Genomic DNA, 22,537 nt, shown 5'->3' on the forward strand with positions numbered 1-22,537 from the left:
GATGCAACGGCAAAAATATGTAGCTTTCTGGAGTCGCCCGAAAAATAACGTTCAGAAATAGAGGAAAAAAGGAAGGAAAAGTGAAGAAGAAAAACAAATCAAGGAATAATCACTTTAAATTACACATAGTGACTTCCGTCAGAGAATCGTACTTACGGTACTTATACATTCTCACTCAATTTTGAAATTCGAAAATTAGCAGAGAATGACGATATTATCGATTTCAATCATCGAGTTCAGTTCGATGATATAGCCGATAGAAAGAAAATCGGAGATAAGTATATTGAAATTTCGCGATGTTGGCACGTCGGCAAATAAAGTTAAGTTCGTACGAGTCGATGGAAGATCTGCCGAAGGGTTAAACTATCTTACGTTTTGTCGCAACAACGTATAAGTGCGAAAATGGTCGGAAAGAAAGAAGCAACAGTGCGTGCCGGCAAGATACTCGAAGATGACGTATTTGTTTTGATACATATTTGCAGAGGAGAGTTATAATTCGCGCCTCGATAGCAAACAGAGAAATACGTTTCGGTCTTACACCGATCGCGTGCCCATCTTTCCCAAGGGCAATCTGTTTTCTCTTGAGGAGCGAGTGTATGTGCAAAGAGAAAAGACACGAACGTTTCTTCGCGGACTGACCGCGTAAAAACCCCCTCTTGCTTGTATGCAGCTTGTTTGTTCTTCGTCGATCGATACTCATCAAGACCAAGAAGAAAAAACTTGGTCGACTAATGAACTGGATTTATTTTTCTTATCCTTTTGAAATAAATTTGAAAAAGGAAAACTAGACACGCCGTCGCGATAATGAAACATTTTTCTAAGAAACATTTCTACTTACTGAAAAGTAATTTTACTAAAGTAAAATTAGCATGATTATTAGATTCGAGCTTGGAAATGTTTCGATAGCAAGTTTTTTAATACTTCAAGTTATTTTCAGAAATGAGAGTACCTTCAAAGATACTAGCGAAAAACGAAGTGAGATTCTCTTTTATTAGTCATTTCGAATGCGATAACGAGCGAGAAATGACCATAAAGGTAGTTTTAATGATGCGTGGGATATAGATGCAGCCGGTAAGTATAAAATCGAGCCCAAGGGTAAAAAATACTCGATGATAACGATAATATTGAAAAGGGAAGGAAAGACATCAAGATAAAGACTAGTAGGAGAAACTCTTTGTGAATCGTCGAGAATATATGGTAAAAATCAAACTGACTAATTAACTTGGTACCATTAATAGAAACTTCAGAATTAACTGTACGATCATGGGCCAACTAACGTACGACAATATCGCAAACGACAGTGCGTTATCCCGCATCGTGAAACCGTAGTAATTATAATCAAGATTAGAAAATGAAAACGTATTGCATAAAAAGAACACATTATCGCTAACGTTTGAAACAACATTAACACGTTCTTTTTAGAGTTGAAAAAAGAAAAAAGATAAAAATAAGATAGGAGAGAGGGAGGGAGAGAGATGTTTCCAAGCAAGCGAACCTAACTGGCGCTTGCATTTAAATCGCCTGAATATTTTAACTTCATTAATTTATTATGTACATACTTGTTGCGCTGCTCTTGATTTATTGTTCCTGCTAAAACATTGTCCGACTTGCGTCTCGATAAATCTTCAACCCTTTGGACAGAAAGAGGAGCAGGGGAAAAGAACAATTACTCCGATGCCCCCTGCGTGGAAAAGGAGCAGCAACGTTCTTTCACATTGCTTAACATACGAGTGATTCCTAGAGTAGACGAGGAAGAATGATCGGAAGACATTTTCTTTTGAGAATAACTTGAGCTTCCGATCTCGTAGCAGCAATAGTGTGTCTACAATATACGTGTCTACGTATACCTACAAGTATAAGAGCGATAGGAAAAACGGAAAAAATACATTTCAAGAAAAAACATCGAATACATTATAAATTAGAAAAAGGAAAAGGGACGAGAAAAATCGAAATTAGAAATGATCTACCAGACGAGACACGGTCGAATGTTAATTTCAGACTCGATGCTTTCTTAAGCCTTGTATACGAAATCGTTGCCTCCTTTCCGCAATGGATATTACAAGCCGCGCCTTTGAGTGATCGTCTCCTCCCTCTCCTCGTCTCTCGCTAGCTCTCACCCACCCATCTCCTCGCACATCGCGTCCAACCTCTCTGACATTAAAATAATTTAATTTAATACCCGGCAATTCCGCTTATTGCCATTGCAACATCAATTTTAATAATAGCCATCTCGGTGAGATCCTCCCGACACCCTCTGGGTTTGCATCTGGACGATCAACCATCACCGAACGCTTCCTGCCATCTTAGTCTCGGGAACTTGATCGAGCGTGCTTGTGCGTGCGTCTTCGAGATTCAACAACACTCTTCCTAGTGAGAATGCTTTCGGCGCAAGCAAGAAATCGTATCCATAAATTTCTTTTTTTCCTTCCTTTCTTTTACGTCGTTTTACAAGAAATTACAAAACGTTTCATAAATTCGATTGCAAATCTATCGGTTGAATGCGTCCACTTCATCTCTATCGATATCTTCGCTAGACTCTTAACCGGAAACGGAGGAAAGGCCCTTCATTAAGCCTGCACACAGCCGAGTTTTCTAGGACAGCGATATCGACGGTGCCCGTCGAGTACGAGACGTTAAATTACGTGATGTCCGAGGCAAGGAGAGAATGAGAGCAAAGAGAACCGAATACCGGACGCGCATTTATATCGGTGCATTAAGCCGGTGCATTGCGATGTGCCGTGCTGCACCGCAGTCCACCTCTATACTTCTCCGGCCGGTACGCCAATTGTACGACGATTACGCGTGTACTTACGGACAGATATAAATCGGACTGATATTTTAGAAAGAACTTCCCTTCGTTCTTCTTCTGCTTCTCTTTCTCGTGCTTCCACTTCTCCTTCCTCGATTTCTCCAGTCGCAAGCCTCGAAAGAAATTCATTTTTTTCGTTCTCGATTAACGCTCGAATACGAGTTCTCTCGAATGCTAAACTTTAATACAGTCCATCCTACTCTTCGACAACCCTTCAGTCGCCTCTTCGCCCTTCGAAATCTATCCAGGTTCCCTCACCGAAGCGCGGTCGCTTTCCGCTCCACAAGCAGAAACAGCAGCAGCAACATCGGCAAGGACGGCAGAGATCAATAATGGCAACGCAGCGGCAGCACCAAACAGCCCGCAGCTACTTTTGTTGCTTCTTCTCGCGGACAGATGGTAGCCGGATCGCGTTACAGAAATTACCAATTACCTATAACATGCAATTTCTACCTGCCCTCGCTCGCTCTGCTATCGTATTAATACGCGGCAGTTACGCGGCAGTTACGTGGCATGAGCGAACTCTTTTCTTCAACCCCCTGCTCTTCGTAACATGATACACATCTAAGAATTTCAAGAATATCTTTCAACGTTCTCACTTTAGAAAATTAGATCTTGACACGGATCTATCGATAGTACGAATGGAAACTGGACAGAAGGTAGATCGTGATCGTTAATTATTCGTCTATTGATCCAGTTTCTATTATATCGATATACAGTGATCGATGACCATCAGAAGTCGTTAGAATTGGATCGACGATCACTAGTTTCTATTTGCGATAACAGAGAATAGATTGCTCGATACGACTCGTTAGAACGCTCATCTCTGATAGGCAATAGTCAAAGGAATCAATTTACACACTCGCAAGAGGACGATTCATTGTGCAAGCTCGTCCCTTAACTTCGATGCCCAAGCTATCTTCTTTTCGTGACAACGTCGTTGCCACCGTGAGCTTATCCATAAAATGCTGCAAATTCGGGACTTTCTCAAAACAATGTCGTTAGCCTCGAACCATAAACATTTTCTTATATAGAGATAACACTCGTCGGTAAACGTCGACTTCGAGCTAACGTTTGCTTTCCTTTCTCGTTAAATTTTTCATTAAACAGAATATGATAAAATTCTATATGTTGGCCTTTGTATCGCGATTAAACACATATATTATCGTTCGTATTTGCGCTTAAACAGTGCTCGAAACGTAATGAGCCAAAAATTTATTGCTTAAGGGAAGAAACCATTTTGACAGCTAATAAAAGACTATTTTTAAGACCTTTTCTTTTGAAACAAATTAAAAATTTTGTTAAAACGTCTTTACTGACAAAGAACGTACATATACAAAAAGCTAATTTTTCTTCAAATTTTCATATAAAAATAGTGTGTACTGTAGTCACAGGAACTAATGACGCGAGAGACCTCCAAAAGTTAAAGATACATGGGTGACATTCTAACGTTTCTACAGAAGCTGTAAAAGAGAAAAAAAGAAGCAAACGTTAACTTAAAGTTGTACGTACAAATTTGAAAAGGAAGTAATAATCTATTACAAAATGACGAGCTTTTGGAGAATAAGTTTCGAAAATCAGTAGAATATTTTATATTTCTTTTGATATTATAAAGAAACTAATTATTTAATCGAAAAGTCCCTGCGTACAATTAAATATAATATTATTAAGAACTGTCGTGTAAAATTTTATATAAAACGAATGAACATGAAGGAAGTTATATCGTCGCTCAGTTTAAAAAACATCGTTTCGAGATAACACATAATGTTACGTATCAAATTTTTGATATATAATAATATACGAATCTTTTAACTTGCTAAAAATTACTAAGATAATCACCAAAAACATGATCGATAAGCACGATTGATTCGTTATCAATCAGCACGAAATAACTTCCTTTCTTTAAGACAAATTTGCCAATGTTCGATTTATTTCGAACAAGTGAATATTACACTTAACGAATATGTCAAATTCATTATGACCAAGTGTCGAAAAGGAAAATAAAAGATAACAAGACGTTTTAGTTTATCGGTTTCCTTTACCTTTCAAAATTAAATGCTGAAGAAAAAATACCGTATTTTATCGAATTGACGTTAATACCTCTTTCGAAACGTCGAGAAAATTTAATTAAGGAACTGCTTTTGACGGAACGATAGAACGTCTAATTGAGAATTTCCTGAATACGGCCATTAATGAACGAACTTATTGCGAGAAGTTATTTTCACTATTTGGACGACGGCGCTCGATTGCTTGATACTGTGAATATAGATAGGGACGGCTGACACAGCGATTTTATTCCTCCCTTACAAAGAGCGACAATACGTATTTACTTTCGGATGTATTTTGAGAGAGACTATAGAGAACATGTGATATATGTCGCCTAAGCATAATGTCTCTATAAATATATTACGTATAATACGACAGAATGTTATAATAATGCAACAGAATGTTATGTATAAAACGTAAGTAGATGTTATTGTGTTTCTTATCCCTTTAAAATTATAAGGGAAACTACATACAAAAATTGTTTTTTTTTTTTTTTTCAAATAAAATAAGATAGTATATCTTCTTTTACAGACATTAATAAAGACTCCAACATAAATTCAATTATTTTTCCGAATATAACCGTCTATTAACGTATAATGTTTAATGGTTCAAGTTGCAAAATGTTTGTTTTTTAAACGAATTTTCTCGAGTACATATAATTCGCATAAATCAACAAATCTTCTTCTCCGAGGGTAAAGAGAGAACGAGAGGAGATTATTTGCCAGGGAACGTACTTGAAAGTCAATAACCCCGGTGTAGCCAATGAGTTTTGGACCGTACAGAATTATTTCTCAAACATACTGGCCCGGGGCTGAGTGTACTTAAACGCAATATTTGCAATCCCGAAATTTTATATCTCAATTCTAGGACTTTTGACTGGTACTTCACTCGAGTACGAGGAACCTCTCCACGTATATCCATACGATATAATCGATCGTAATCTTTACCATTCTCAAAAGTCAAATAACGATAAAAAAGGGGAGAAATTAGGGCGTACGTATGCAGTTGGCAAAAAAAGTAAGGAACGAAGGTTGCGTGAGTCATACTAATGACTACTGATGATACCTTTTATTCCGTACGTCCTTCGGAATTCTATTTGGCATTCTTGACGAAGTAGAATCATTAGGGCATCGTTATACTCCGTCGCAAACGTTACGTCTCGTTTGCGAAGGTATGTGTTAATACGGGCTTAAATAAAGTGCATGTTTGGCCAGTGAACAAAAAAGGGCCATTCTCTTTAGCTCCCCTTCGAGTGACGCTTTTCTCATAAAAGAATTTCTTCCGGGTTCAACAAAACTTGGCCGATCGGGTTGAGTTACAGTCTCGGCTTTGACTCGCAGTACCCTTGATCGAGACAACTTTTAAAACGAAAAAAATTAATAGTCGAGTATAGAAAACAGTTATTATATTTACCGCCTTTCTATATGCCATATTTTTACAAGATTTCTAATTCTCTTTATAGTATCTGTGTGCTCGAGAAATTCCAAGGAATCTGATTTGCGTCTCGAGACTGATTTTTATAAATGAGAAAAATGACTTCACAGATGTAAGAAAAGGATCATTGGAGTTGTAGTTGTAACTCAAGCTCGACCTTGCTTGTATAATGTTCGTTACACAGTGCTTCCTTAAGAGAGATTCCTTAAAAGAGTACGACGGAAGAATGATTCGCCAACGCAATTCTTCAATCTTCCCTCTTCTCTTCTCTGTCTCCCTCCTTCTCTTCGTCTCCTCTTCATCGTCTTCTTCTTCTTCCTCTTTCCACGAATATAGTTATTATTCCTGTTCAAGAGTCATGCGCCCCTACTACTACATAATTCCCACGAATCTTGCTTGATTAAGAGATCGGCAGATAGTCAGATGAGATACGGCTCTCCCAGATTTGAGGAAAAAGTAACTCGCATCCTCTTCCGCAAACAAGTGGGATTAAATGCGTAAACTGATTAACGTGACTTATCTAAACATCTTAAATTTCAATAGAGAAAATGTCAGATACGATAAAAAAATATGAGAAAATATAATTATCATAAAAAGCATTCGTCTTCGATTTTAAGATTAACTTTGGAAAATCCGAAAAGATTTTACGAACCATTTCACGCAAACTCTCCGAACAGGAAGATGTCAGGCACGTGCTCGCGAAAGACCGTTGATGTCTATCGAATTTTCTCTCGAGACAACCATATTCTCTTTTCCGGGGAAGTCTCGTACATCGTATAAACCACCGTTCGCGGTTTATTATTAATAGGACGACAGGATCGCAAGGCATTACGTGAAACATACAGCTCGTCAAGCCGTAACTGGTTCTGTGCTGAAGATAGACTCCCTCATCTATCTCCGGCGACGCGCCGCGTACGAGAACACGAGCGGTCGGCAGCAACCGCAGCGGCAGCAATAGCAGCAACGACGATGCTGCTCTCCGAAAGAGCGAGAGAGATAATGAGTGTGTGAGAGAGAGAGAGAAGGCTCGGTACACATCACCAACTCGCGATGATGGCTCGCGAACTCATAAAGAACGGCTGTGGGAAGAAGTGGTAAGGAGCGCCAAGTGGGAAAATGACAAATTTCACTACATTAGGAACGGCGCCGTGAGTATAGACCATAACCTACGGAAGATTATGCGATCTCGAACGAGAGAAGAGCTACCAAAGAGAATGACTGCTTTGAAATTGGAGGAAACTCTCACTCTTTTGTACCTCGAGAAAAGATTTCTTGAAAGAAGAACCATTTGAAATTCTTACGAGAAAAAAGTGAAGATATAAACAGAATTTTCCTAACGTTGATACCGCGTTTTTATAGTAAAAAGAATGCAGCAAGAAGCGTCATAGGAGCAACTTCCGCGTGATTTCGTAAAGACTTAATAATCCTTGAGAGCGTTAATCACGGAGAAAAAACTTAGAAAGAAATTAATTGATATTTCTTTTACAAATCTCATTTATTATTTCATTAAGCTGTTCGAGATATTATGGTGGAATTTTCTACGAGAATAGAATATAATCATCCGAGGCGAGAATTCATTAAAGAATAACGTGTACCTTTAAGTCCATGCGCACTGCCAACCAATCATCGACGACTTGGTCGACGAAAAACCAAAAACCAGACAACTAATCGAGTCATGCGTGCATGGCTCATGTTTTCGTGGTCACCGCGACCAAGTGCGTACACGCTCATATATATATACTGTTGAAACCAGTGGTCGACCCAAGGCCCGTTGGTAAGAATTCCGTGCAGACTTGAATCGATAAGCGGACCAAGCGAGGTAACAAGAAAATAATCGGTCTTCCGGAAGATATCTAAGTGCGATCTAGGCATCGCTATCGTCGTCGCTGTCGTTGTCGTTGCCGTAAGTGCGGTACGTTCCTCTCCTTTACGTAATCCATCTCGCACGCAATTTACTCGGCTGAAAGTAACCTATCCGTAGCCGATCTCGAAGAACGATTCTTCTCCTCAACGCTCGTACTTTTCCTTTTCTCTTCCGAGCACATGAACCTCCAATCAGATCCGCTTAAGCTCCGAACAAAGTATTACTGACCCGCGTCACTCTCTCTCCTTCCTTCCTTCCTTCCTCCCTTTCTTCCTTCCTTAGTGTTTTTACGAAATTCCCTCTCGCTACGCGTAAAAAAAAAATACGCAAGTCTGACCCTCCGTGACACTAAGAAAGATAACATCTCTCGAATAGCTTCGAGGACGTGGTACACGACGCGACGATGCGCTGAAAGATACGAATTCCCGAGAGGTGAGGTGGACTTCATGCTCGACAAAATTCACGAACAGACTCTGATCGTTCGATTCCAGTGGAAAGAAATTACCTTCTCGTTTTTCGGTACGTGCGTTTCTTTCTCGATGCTTCTGAACCCGTCCCGACTTTCGTCGCGCTTCGTGCCGAACCGTGTCTAATGACAAAGCAACGCCGATCGGATATCTGTGAATAATCGAAAATGTCATGGAATATATTACTTTAATTAGCGTGAGGGACGCGTGCCGGTACAAGAAGCGTCACCAATGCGACGGTATCGCGGTAAGATTTCTTTCGAGGACATGAATAGAATTCTGTCAAACAAATCTGAATACATACAAATGTTTTGGATTTTTGTAACAAATTTCGAAAATCGAATAGTGCAATTGAAGCATGTCAAAGATATATAAATTAATTAATTTCGTTGAAATCTGGAATAAAGATGCTATAGGAACAAATAGATTTCGTGAACGAACAAATACGATAGTTGTACACTACCAGAGTAACAAGTACGACAGATATTGAATTTGCCAAGCGTATTTGAACTTTATTTGATACATTAGCTCGCTCTCGTATTCATTGACGGCATAGTTCGTCATTGAATTACACTTTAGTTTAAAAGTATAAGTATTGAAATTAATGACACGAAGCCGAGCTGAGGTTGAAATTATTCAGAATTTAGTTGTATAATAAATATATATATTCCCGGAATATATGCACAAATAATACGGTTGATGCGTTTTCTATTAAATATTTCAAGGATGACGAATTAACCCTTTTAGTGCCAAACAACGATATATCATTTAGCAACACTGCGGTAAGTGTCAACGATATATGGTTGCGTATGCCATGGCACCTTACTATTCGCATCGCCAGAGAACTTTATCTCGAAATAAATTTATAAATGTTTAATCTCTGCTTTATGTGAGATGTTTTGTAAATATCATTCTTACTTCTTTTTTACGATTTTATTTCAGATCTTACCAAATTATGTCAAGTTGTTTCGGTATTCTTTGCTTAGATATAAATCTTTCAGTCGGCACTAAAAGGATTGATATTTTTGCGGCAACTATTTATATGTGCTACATGTAATGTTAGAGCTTTTCGAAGTGAATGACTACTGAGTATCTTCGATCGCTAACACGATTAAGAAAATTGGAGAAAAGGGAAACAGAAAGGAAAAGATATATAAATGGAATATGAGAATAAAAAGGGATGAAAAGGAAGAAATAATACTTGATTAGTTGGACATATTTCCGTAGAGAGTTTGTTTGAATAATTTCACGTACGGCCATTTATACGAACTAACCTAATTCGTATTGAATTATGACTAAAAAATAAATATTTCAAGTGTTAAAACAAACGTCATAAATCGTTTAGCTTACTCCTTCAGACATTTTGAAAAACTAGACAATCACGCATATATGTAAAACATAAGTAAGAATTGGCCACGAGGTTTTAAACATTTTGTCTATGGAATCTAATCAGCGAGCATTTAACTAAATCTCAAAACACAGTGTTGCATTAAAAAAACTCTTGAATAAATCAACATCTATCGGATCTTCAAACGTTTCTATGTACGTTTGTGTATGTACGTTTCTATAATAACAATTATGAGAAGAAGAGGGTGAAGACTATTTCTGTGATTCATAAAATTTGTATTTCAGATAGAGAAAAATATCACAGGTCGTCTCCTCCTTCTCTCCTTCTTTCCCTCCTCCTCTTTCTCTTACCCTTAGAATAGACTTTCGAGATCCGTACTTTTGAATAATTTATGCTAACGAAGCTCTCCAACTCCTGAGAAATAATTCGCTTCACATACCGCTTTCTCGAATCGTAGATTCCGATCTCTCAAATAAATTATGCGTTCGGATTTCTGGCCAAATTCACGACATCCTTCACTTCTTATTTTTACATATCTTTTTATCCGACCATACGTGAATCCCCAACCGTAATCTTCACGAAAGGCTGTTTTAATCGTGATATACGCAAACTATATAGTAAAGATTCTCCTATTCGTAATAAGTAAACACGTATAAAACTATCGTATCGATTCTTGATTCGGACCAAATCCGATAATCGAATATGGGGGAAAAGCCCTCTTCTCTAGAAAATTGTGTAGGAAGGTAAATATGTAATGAATAAAAAAAGGGAGACCGTGGCAATGAAGAGATTGTAAAGTCAGATTGAATCGTTAAAGGCGAGACTATCCAACGCTAAGAAGGAAGATTTTCGATGTCGATACTCGGCTAAGGAAAATGAAGGAACGTATGTACACCACGAGTACTTACATTCTCTGCCGGCAAATAAAAAAAGAAAGTCGAGTTATCCCTACTTACTTGGTACAAGTTAAGTGTGTGGATGGTACAACAGCGGGACTTGGATGCAGATGATCCGAAATTATAGACATTAGGGACATTAGCCCCAGCGTTATACGATTCTTCATCTTCTTCGTCTTTCTCTTTTTCTTTCCTTACCTTTTCTCTCCCTCTCTTACTCTTGCCCGCAGTGTATCTTCCTTTTTCTTTTTCTATTTTCCATCCTGCGTCCAACATCTCCGACCGCTTGATGCACACCTTTTCAAACAGATAAGTGATTCGAAGTGCGCGTAATTTGCGGATTCGCTTCCATCAGAATCCTTCGTACCCCGTGGCTTTATTAGCGAGCATCATCGAGAGTATATCCCCGTCGTTGTCCCTTATCGCGTGTTCTTATCGAGCTGAATCGACCTCGAGAGGTCCTTCGATCGAGCTTCCATCCTTCGCTGCCAGACTACGTAGAATATAATTTCTCGTCTACCGTCTGGGAATCTTTTTTACTTTACGATCGTCTCCTCTGCTCCTTATTCATCTTATATATCCATTGAACGTATCGGCTTCTTCTTAATACGAAGGTTCCTAACTCCGCACGAGAACTTGGTAACGGCCAACCTCCTTGCTTTTTCAATCAGAGAAATTATACTTGATCTTATCTCGATACGATGAAGCTATTTCGTTTCATATAAAAAATGTCTTCGTTCTCATCGGTTATCTTGAATTCTCCCATGCACTTATTTTTGTATCTTATTTGATTGTCAATCGGTTTTGAATTTCTCACGAATAAGTAGACAAAATTCATTAAAAACGGGCTCGTCGGTACTTTAATAAAAGCAAACATTTAAGAAAAGAAAATATGCAGGAGGGGAATTGTTAAAATATTATTTTAAGAACAAGTATATTTCATGTAATTATAAGGAAAGAGAACAATCAGCAGAAAAACCAACCAAATAAGTGTTAGGAGATTAAATGCGTTATTATTTGCAATTGAATTAAAAATATCTTTATCAAGAAACACATATCTTGATAATCACTTAATTTTCGATTTCTCGTTTCTCATCGTTTAGACCATCTACGAAACTGATCAGTGATTTAGAAAAGAAAGAAAAAAAGAAATTTTCCTATGCGTGTACAACAAAGATTGCTTCCAGTCGATAGCTTTGCTCTTTCGTTCTCAGCAGCAAAGATATAACGAACCGGACCAAGGAGAATTATGTAGAAAATGAGGAGGGAATTACCTGCTTCTGTCTGTCTTATTATCGTAAATATTGCCTCTCTTTCCTAATATTAAAAACAGTTACGTGTAATTAGAAGAACTTAGAAATGAGTTCCTATTCGAACCATTCGAACGAGACAACGTTGCCGTTTCAATTATTAAATAATCGAATCCTAATATTCATTATTTTCCCGTTATTTCCTCTTTAATCATCTTATTACAAATCTTAAAATCTAAAGAAACGAAGTTTATCAAAATAATAAATGGAGAAAGTGATAAAGAAAACAAGAAGGTAGAAATATAAACTTGCTGTTTATAAGGATCAGGTTGCATGATTTATACATTAGAGTAGAGTCAAGCGAGCATCATGGACGTCATCGTAGCAGCCGTCTCCTTTCAGAACCGCTTCCTTCAATTACCTCGCTACACGATTCTTGTTTGTTCTTTTGATCTATCGACCAATCGATCGAGAAGCTATTCGTTCCAAAGAATTTGTCGTCCAATTATTCCAAATAAACTACTATACACCTATGGTACTAACAGAACCCGTAAACGGATATTAGTCTCTAGTGACATTTCATTTATAATACACGTGCAATACAACATACGTAACAGAATAAATTTTAATAAATGAATGTTTTTGATTGCAATAAACGTATTTCGTTTTGCTCTATCAAAATTCATCCTGTACACACGTTCCATCATCTTACGTTAACATTATTTTTTTTTTGCCGCCTATTCTTGACTCAACCATACTTGCGCGCATACATCTATAACTTACGCTGTCATTCTTTTTATCAATTGTAAGATTATAATCCATAATGATAGATATAATTCTCGATCGATTGTTCTTATTCTATGATTAATCGAAGAATATTTTTAATCTATATACCTCATTAACGCAAATGATATCTTTGTAGAAACAACTTCTTCAAATGAATCTTGATAGTTTATTATTATACTTATCACTTTATGCACCCAACAAGTTGATATGAAATTACTAGTTTCTATATAATACATGGGAAAGAAGTATAAATTATATCGATTTGTGCGACCAGACACGGCGATAAGATGTTCTGGTAAATTATTGGTCAAAGTGGTACATCGAAGGGTATTAGGAAGACGAAAAAAGCAAGAAAGGAAAGAAAACGGCTATTAAACTTATTAATGACCATGCGAGTTTTTTTTTCCATATAAGAAAAATCTCGAGATCGATAACGATCGAATTATAGGAAGTAAGAAGAAATTGGTGAGAAAAGTGAATTGAAGGACCAAAATAACGTGTGCGTGTCGCCTTGTGCTCGTCGCTGCGTTACCAATCAACTTTCTTTAATCGAGGTAATCGATTGCGATTTGATACGCGCAAAATCAATTTTGCATATTTCATTTTATTTATAGAAAATCAACGAATAAATCGTAATCAATGAATTCCCTAAATCTTGTTTATTTTATATATGAACTATAATGATGTAATAATTTCGAATTTGGTATACTCTCGTTTTACACAAGTAGTGTGTTTGTGAAGAAATAACGTGTTTGAAATATGAAAGGTAAGTACCAACATGACCCGTTGCGAGTAAGCTCCAGAATTCTCTTCCTACCTGCAGTCTATGATTCGGGAGTGAAGTTTTAACAAAAATTCTCGAAAGGAATTGAAAGAATAATTTCATCCTGTTATAATCGAAAAGGAGATGATGAAAAGGAAAGATCAGTTATGGACACGATCACTTAAATTACGCGAAAGAAAGTTTTTTCTATGCTGACGACTAAATATTTTATTGCCTTGAAAGATCGCGTCAAAACAATTCTAATTCTTGTAAGTATTAAATAAGGCTTAACGACGATTATAACCTTTCCAAAGATCTTCAAAAATATTTAAACATTCAGCCTACAGGATCTTTTCTCATCCTTTTGTGGAAAATAGACGTTAGCCATTAAAAATGATTAACATAAAAAATACATCATCTCCGTAAGCAGCCGGTTTTGCGTCATAAGGACGTAACAGGTCGTTTACCCCTTTTCCTAGGGAATCTCTTCATCGTGAAGTAGTCGGAGAAACGTGCATTATCTTGCTTCTCTCGAGCAATATCTTCGGCTACCGTGCTTGACAGTCTCGAGTGCTTCCGATTCTATTGCCGACAAAGTGGATCTGATGGATGTCTCGAGGATGACTCGACGATTCGCCGAGGAAGAAACGAACGAATGAGAGGGATATTTCCTACTTGATGCAAAACGAAGCGAGAAATATAAAACGCAGCAACGATAAAATATACTTAAAATATATGTAAAATGATAGTCACCTTGGCTCAGCGTCCATTTTGAAAGAAAAACTCGATCGAAGATTGCCGAAGGATACTATTGCGATCAATTGACCCCACAGCTTCGAGTTAAATGTTCGTTCGGTGAAAGAGATTATCTTGCTCTATTAATTTCTAACTTGCTTCTCGCGAACAGTCGCAAAAACTTTCCAGGGAATAAGAGGAACTATATCGAGCGGGAGATAATTCAGGAAAAATAATTTTGTTTCTTCTACGTGAACTAAAGACAGGATGGCGATCGTTTTCTTTCTCATATAGTGTTTTCTTTTTCTTTTTTATTAAAGCTTTATGGATCGAATAACGAGCGATTTCCATTATTGTACAACGAAGAGAAATACACGTCTGAAATAAACCGTAGGGATGTGTATGCCTGTTAAGTATGATGAAGATACACGTCCCAACATTTCTCGACATCGACCGCAGACTGTGTTGATACGCGTGCGTAAACTCAATGAACCATCACCAACAGTGTTTACGATTTCAATTATTGGTCGAATCCGATGGACGATGATCACTGTGATACCGATCGCTTCCTGGTGGCTGTTTACACTATCTAATGGTCACATTCTGCGTTCGAATAAGCGTACATGGAGAAGCTACGATTGGAAGCGATTCGCCATGCTCGATCATCGAGCCAGTAGCGGGATAATTAAAGCTCAAATCGAAAACAGTAAAGGTTGGGTGAACTGGTTCATTAGTGCGGAGGACAGGAACACGATGGTGAATCGAACATTCGCAATTTATCAGGCTGTGATATTGCTGATGCAACGATAATTAATTAGCATTTTTCTCGATTGCCTTTGCGTGGGACGATGACGACAACATTGACAGTGCAATTCAAATATCGCAGCTGCGTGATAGGCATAACCACGAAGTTTTACACGTGGAACAATCTATTGACGATTAATGAATGAAAGTGCAATGCCACATTATCTGGTGTCAGGTATAACCTGTACGTGTAGATAATGCAATTCTTTAATATTAAGATGTAAAACAACTTTTTTTTTTCTTTTTCTTAAAGCACACATGGAAGGACCTTGAATGTGAGGTAAATATTAGACTAAAGATCTTTTTTACGCCAATCAGATGCTTCTTGAGATTTCGTTAAATTTTGCTGCATAGATTCCATAGACAAACGCGACCATGTTTACTTACATTGAGATATTTTTGTAAATGCTTAAATATCTTAGACCGAGCAAAAAAATCAAGAGATAGGCTTGTAGAGCAAACAATTTATGACGCTTGTCTTAAGCTTACCTTTGAAGTACCTATATTTAATACAACAGTCACTTTTTACAGTTAATTCTTACAATACATTTTTTACTATTAAACTCCTTTTTCTACTCCCTTTTTCTAATAAAACTTCTCTTCCTTTTTCTAATTTTCCCCGGGCGTTTTTCTGATTAGTTAATCGAGAGCATTCAGCATTAATTTTCTAATGAATAAATATCTGCATGACATTAAAGAATTGTCTCGTTTTTAAAATATAATATATTAGCAATGATATATTCAATTGCAGTATATTTTTAGAATATATTCATTTGTTTCAACTCAACTATATTCATTAAGAACCATTTCAAACCGAGTTCGGGCTCGTACGATTAATTTCAGTAGAAGGACGGCGCGAGTACATCGAAGATAACGTATGATTTTAATGGCAAACTACACCCGTCGACGAATACGCGGGGTCGAGTCGAGTAATCTTACATGTGGGATTGCCAATTTCAACACTTTTTATCACTCGCGTTGGATCTTTTAGCGACAGTTTTTGAACCCTTTGAAGAAGATTGAACGTATTTCTAAAAGTAAAAAGAGAAGCGGAATAGCTTCTAAGAAATATCGTAAACGTATGAGAAAAAGTTCTCTTCGTGGAAGAAATTTGCGTTAAAACCGTTTTTAATGTCGTTTGTAAGTGAAGCAAATGCAGATGACACTCCGCTGAATGTTTTATTTCGAAAATAGGACAACGAGGAAGTTATGATGACTCGGAGAGAATTCCATCTCCATTGGAACGGAGATACTGATTATGGTTTCTCAATCTCTCTCTCTTTTTCTCTCTCTCTCTCTTCTTCCTGTTTAAGAATTAGCGATAATCACAAAAATTCGGTCCCGCACACAGTCGTAAAAAGCCATTCTCGCTGACATGGAGAGCTGATTTCGCATTAAACCGACGATGAATTCCAAAAAAAGATTTTTATGTGAATATCATATCTTTCGATTTTCAAGCTGAAATGTTCTTTATTACAAATTAATAGAATATATAACGATAATTATAACTAAAATATTGACATCTATATTTCGCTGCAAGCATAGATCAGTTCTGAAAGCGCTAACAAAAATGATAGATTTAATGGATAACTTGATGCTGTAAGACAGGGGATGATTAGTTTTATTGATACTAAAAGATCACACTCGTCTTATGATACACTTCGCTTCTCGGATGATTTGTCTTTCCACGAAGTGTCTCTTGTAAAGCTAAGCAGCAGTGCAGAAAATTTACGATCTGCGCTCATTCGACCCATAAGAAAGTGGTATCCGGTTAAAAGCACAGACTATTAACGCCCACATTATCCTTTCGACGATTTCAACCTGATTAGACAGTCATGGGCGACCTCCATAAATAATCTTGGAAATAAAACAAGATATGAGCTTGAAGATATATTATGTATGCACAACAGCACTACGAAGAAACGATGATCGACGTTTCTGCTTTCACCAAATTTTTCAGAAAAGATGATAATCAAAACGATCTTGCGAAACTAGTCCCGTATTAAATACTAGCATCTTCGTATCGATGTATAAATGTGTACGAAATATGTAAAACGAATAAATATCACGATCTGAGCATTTTCGAAACTCACAATTAATTAGAGCGTGGATAGGTAGTGCTCCGACCCTTCTAACGGTGATTTCTATTAATCTTTATAAAAACAAATATATTTGATCATCATATGCAATGCGTTCTAGGGTCGATCTCGAAAAAATCCTGGAAAAAAGAAAACCTATTTTTTGGATTTCGGCTCTTGAGTCAGTTAAGTGCTCATTGGTGGAAATTCTAAAGACGCCTCAGATAGTGATACTTAGGTTTCAGAATTTCTCACATGTTCGGTATGGGAACATCTTTAAGACCAAATAATATAAAAAAATCACCCGCATCATACCAGCGAATGTTTCCCCTTTCTGCCAAAAAGGTACGAATTTGAATAAATGTGAGCTCTCGCTCTCGCATTCTTGAAGCAGTAAGAAAGCGACACAGTCAAGCATACCGCCATGTAAGAATTTGTAAAACCTAGTACGTTTTCATTACTCGTGTTTCACAGTCCAGTTCGTCATTATAACTTATTTAAGATCAATAAATTAAGTAAAGTTCTTAACACTCACCCTTTACAAACTACTGAAAAATATTTAATATATTCCTAAAGCTCCTTCATTCCTTGAATCTAAGCGTTTGACCTTTATCAGACCGAATATCAGATTTAACCTCACGCCCCACTTGCCGTGAATAAAATCTTTTTTCGATATCCTCATACATAATATTGATCATCCGAATTTGTATCGCCTTGCTAGCTAATCGAATTAATTGTGTTTCTAGATAAAGCCTGGCATTTTTAGAAATTTGGAAATTTGATAGGGTTTATCTTTAAAGCAAATCTGTAAGAACATTGTACCGAATTAAAAAAAACCCGGCGAATATGTAAGAATAGCTTTTGACGATGACTAGTTTCATTACTTTGATTTATCATGTGCCGTTCAAACTAACACTCCGTGAAAGCGTCAGAAAAACATGAAACAATGAAGTCAGGCAGGCTCTACCTTACGTAATAATATTAAATAACGATAAGAGACTGGGTATGAAAAAGATTCGATCTAAAGTACAAGCAACGCCGTTGTCACGACAACTTTCTTTTCCTCCTACAAGGAACGTTGTCGGTTTGTCGGCTTATCTGCTCGAAAAGTCGAGCTCGCAGGCTTTTATCGATCTATCCTCGCTGGTCTCTTGCTCTGCATTCTTGAGCGATTCGCTCGAGAATGGTATAAATTTCTCTGTGAGTTCTCCGCCTGAGATATGGAGAACGCATAAAAATCCGAAAATGAAAAAAGATTCGTGGTGATCGAGATAAAAGTCACTCACCCTTCAGCTGTGTCGTCTCGATCGCGAACATGTTCAAAGCCAGGAGTTGTAACAAGCGCGTGCCAGGAAGTGGTAACGGCGAATGTTGCAAGAGAGCCCTGAATTCCTTTAACATCTGTACGCCGGCCTCTTGAAAGGTTTCCATTCTGAAGAAAAAAGCAAAACAAGGATTTAATACTTTCTGAACCATCGTGACTTTTTTATCGCTTTTTTTTCGACTTCAAATGCATATACTTATTTCATCGAAACGAGTCTGCCGATTGTCGATAGGAAATATATGTGTATACAGTCTCGAACAAGATACGGATTTATCACCCGACATATGAGAGCGAAATATACGATATCAATATCGCTTGACGGGAAAATCGAAGCGACTGGAAGGTCATCGAATAAATAAATGAAAACTCGTCTGAAAATACAACCAACCACGGACGTTCTATAGAATTTGAATCTTTTAAAAGCTTCGGTCTACTTAAGGACGTTAATAGATATCTTCCAAGTCAGATTCGAAATTATCTTGGAAGAATTTACTGAGTAACTACGTACAGACGATTTAAACGTTCTTATAATCGCATTTCTATCTGGAAATTTAGAAGAATTCTTTACTACGCTGAGTTTTTCAAATTTACCTACGACACTGAAACAAGTTTCTCGATGCGTACTCTGTTCACACGTAAGTCGCAGATAGTTTGATGCGAATTAAGGGCGTACATTAATTTTAGATCAGTCGTCGGCGACCAGATCGACGAACGAACAAAAAACCAAACGACCGAACGAGTCGTCCGTACGACGCTAGTATGACTCGCTGAAAATGCATTGTGTGAAATACATTGAATCAAATGTATGCGTTCACACTACAAGCAATTTTCTTGAAGACCAGACATTGGCAAATGTAGTTTTCGACGAGCTCGAGGCGATTGTCTCCACTACCTCTGCCTCTGAGACCAAACATTACAATACTGACAAATTCGATTTCCTAAGTTTGGTCACCTTTTCGGTTTTTCTGTCAACCAAATCGCCGAAGATTAATTTGACAGTATACATGCAGACTTACATTTCAAAGCGTAATTCGTATGACAGTTACCTAATTATATAAATTACACAATAAATGAATATTTTTTAATTTAAATCACTTTCATAATCACCGACTCAATGATACATCAGCTGATATATCATTTCATTCTTTTTACGTGAAATAGATATAACGGGCCATATAAAATCCGTGAAAAAATACATTAAAGTTCTTCCTCATTCATTCAACGTACTTAGATTGTGTCTGCACGCGTATCGTGTTTTTTTTTTTCGTTAATTAATTCAAATTGCAAGACACATTGTAGTCAGGTAGATAGTTCAACAAATAACATAACATATAAAGAAAACTTTACGTCTATGTAATAACTAATAGATCGCATGTTTTTGTAAAAGATGAGATAACCATCAGGCTACTTCTTTTTCTCCGCAGGTCCAGTAACATGCGCGAGATACGCGTTAGTTTTAGGCAAGATTTTGTCCTAACCAGACTTATTTGAATCATCGATATGATTAAAATTAGATATCGTTAAAGTAATCTCTTTTGTATAAAATAATTAAAGTGGCAGATTATCTAAAGAATCGCGAAAAGAACAATGCTGTATTATGTATTAAAATTAATTAAATACATCTTTATTATTATAATACGTACGCTATAATTTATCGTTCTGATCTCTTATGTATAATAAAAGCAAGTCTAATCTAATACAAATGGTAAAAAACGTGTGTAAAATCATCCTAGCAAGAAAACCTAGTGCTCTAATAATATTGAAATATCTTAAAATCAACTTAGTACTGACACTGCTAATCTTCATCGATCAAACTACCTGTCATGTTTGATCCGACGTTGGCCGATGTAGAGATGTGAGTGTACTGAACTGTTTCATAAGGAAGCACATCTGTTTACGAGCGAAGGTCGAAGATCTCTCAACATACTTATTTATATTACCCGTTAGGTAAATCGTATGATGTATATCACAGACCCTAGGTCAAGTCAGCCATTTCTTCTATCATGTAAACAAATGAAGTCGCCTAGCTGATAAATATATGAGTGCTTTTATCACGTGAAAATTTGCACAAACTATAACAAAATGTTAGATATATCATTCCAAGTTGACCTTTTAAAAACTTTTTGAAAAGAAATGCAAAAAAGAAAAAAATTTTTTAACACAATGTTGTTGGGTCACATATTGTTTTTTTCTTCTTTTTTTTCCATTGTCAACAGTGAGTTTTTCTTGTTAATAGTGAGCAAAACGTAAACATATGTTTTTCGGATACTGTTGTTCGATTGCAAGACACATGCAAATATGGACTTGTAGATACGAAACACACCTTGCTACGTAATCAGATCCTTTGTGTAATACTTTTTTTAGGCTCACACAATATGATATTGAGTAAACTACCGAAACCTAAATGATCTCATAATGCTTCTTTTGATGAGAAAGTATGTCATAAAAAAAAATGAATGTTGATTGAGACAAGTTGATTCTTTGCAGAATCCATGAGCGTACCAAATACACAACATTCACATAACAGTATATAGTTTCATGAATTTTGAATTTTAAATACACTACTTTGTGTAATATTGTATGTTTCCTTATTTGTCAGAACGCTAATAGAATAGTTTTAAGTAAAAGTATTTTTAATCATAAATACAAGTTTTTTTGACCTGAATGAAATAATATTTGATCAGATAATATTTTCTTGTAGCAAAATATTATCAAGGGAACGCATGTTAAAGCGACTAGTACCGTCCGAATGACCGCGAGAAGTGCCCGTTTCCAATCAAAATTTATGCCCAAAGTACCCTGCACAAAAAGTTTAAGTGTCAGGTACCGTAATTGATGCTGCATTTCACATTTTATGTGAAAATGTGCTAGAGCATCTGGCTGCCTTGTGCAATTGACGGTAATCGAAATGCATTAAATCAAGCATTATCACACCGTTTGTTACTTCTCAACAAAATTATTTTGAAACCTCCTGGCACTTAAATATTTAATTAAGAACATTACTAATTCCTGTAGAAATTTTATATATTTTTCCGATTACAGAGATTACCTTATGCTACTCTTTTTTAATCTTCTAACTTTTCTCATCTCCTCTTCTTCCTTTTCGTCATATTTGTTTCTCTCTTTCAGTTCTTTTATAATCTAAATAGTGGTAAGAACCAATACTAAACTCATAATACACACACACACACACACAGATGTATACACCATAAACTAGAGACGAGAAGAAAATGAGAAGGGCATAGAAAAAATCGAAAAAGAGAAAATCGCATCAAGAATTTCCTTATTAATATGCCGATCTCCATGAGCCTGTCTCTATTTTCCGTAACTTTGCATATTGGTAAGCTCGAGAAGAGTAACAACGCAAAGTACGAACATGCACGATAATAATGCTAAGAGGATGTACCAACTAGAGAGAAAGAGTAAATGAGCAAACGAGTTACCACCGGAGGACTGGTTAATGCGATGAATATTAAAAACGCTTCTCATAGTGAGTCGAAGAATTCTAATCAGATATACAGCTCCTTCGATAGCGTCTATCGTTCCTATACAATAGTTTGCGAATGTCAAAGCGAATCCTTCGTAAAAAAAAAAAGAAAACGAAAATCTTTTATATTTTTTCCTTTGATAAAACAAATAATTTTTTAATTTACATCCAAATGTTCAACATTCTCGCAATATCAATATTTTCTTATGTCGGACAAAACGAATATTATCTTATTGATCTTGAGAAGTTATCGATGATTATCTTCTCTTTAATAGTAACTCTATCAAAGAATATACTTGCAACGAGACTTCATCTCAGTTTATGATCTTTATTTGATATAAATTCACTATACTTTATGTTTCCTCTTAGACATTGCCAATGAAAAGGTACATAACGTGTATTCCATCCGGTGATCGGTTAATCGTTCTCTTTGTATCCTTGAATAA

At 36.7% G+C, this 22,537-nt stretch overlaps 1 protein-coding gene across 9 annotated transcripts in view; it reads right to left on the bottom strand.

The window, feature by feature from the left end:
- LOC127067908 (telomerase-binding protein EST1A-like) overlaps window positions 1-22,537 on the bottom strand; it is a 134,547-nt gene that overhangs the window by 92,558 nt on the left and 19,452 nt on the right. For all 9 annotated transcript variants that reach the window (XM_051003393.1, XM_051003355.1, XM_051003365.1 and 6 more), the window contains exon 17: window positions 18,567-18,712. In XM_051003393.1, coding sequence (XP_050859350.1) covers window positions 18,567-18,712 — 146 coding nt within the window. The remainder of the gene's footprint in view (window positions 1-18,566; window positions 18,713-22,537) is intronic.

Source organism: Vespula vulgaris, chromosome 1 (assembly GCF_905475345.1).
Source record: "Vespula vulgaris chromosome 1, iyVesVulg1.1, whole genome shotgun sequence".
Taxonomy (NCBI): Eukaryota; Metazoa; Arthropoda; class Insecta; order Hymenoptera; family Vespidae; genus Vespula; species Vespula vulgaris.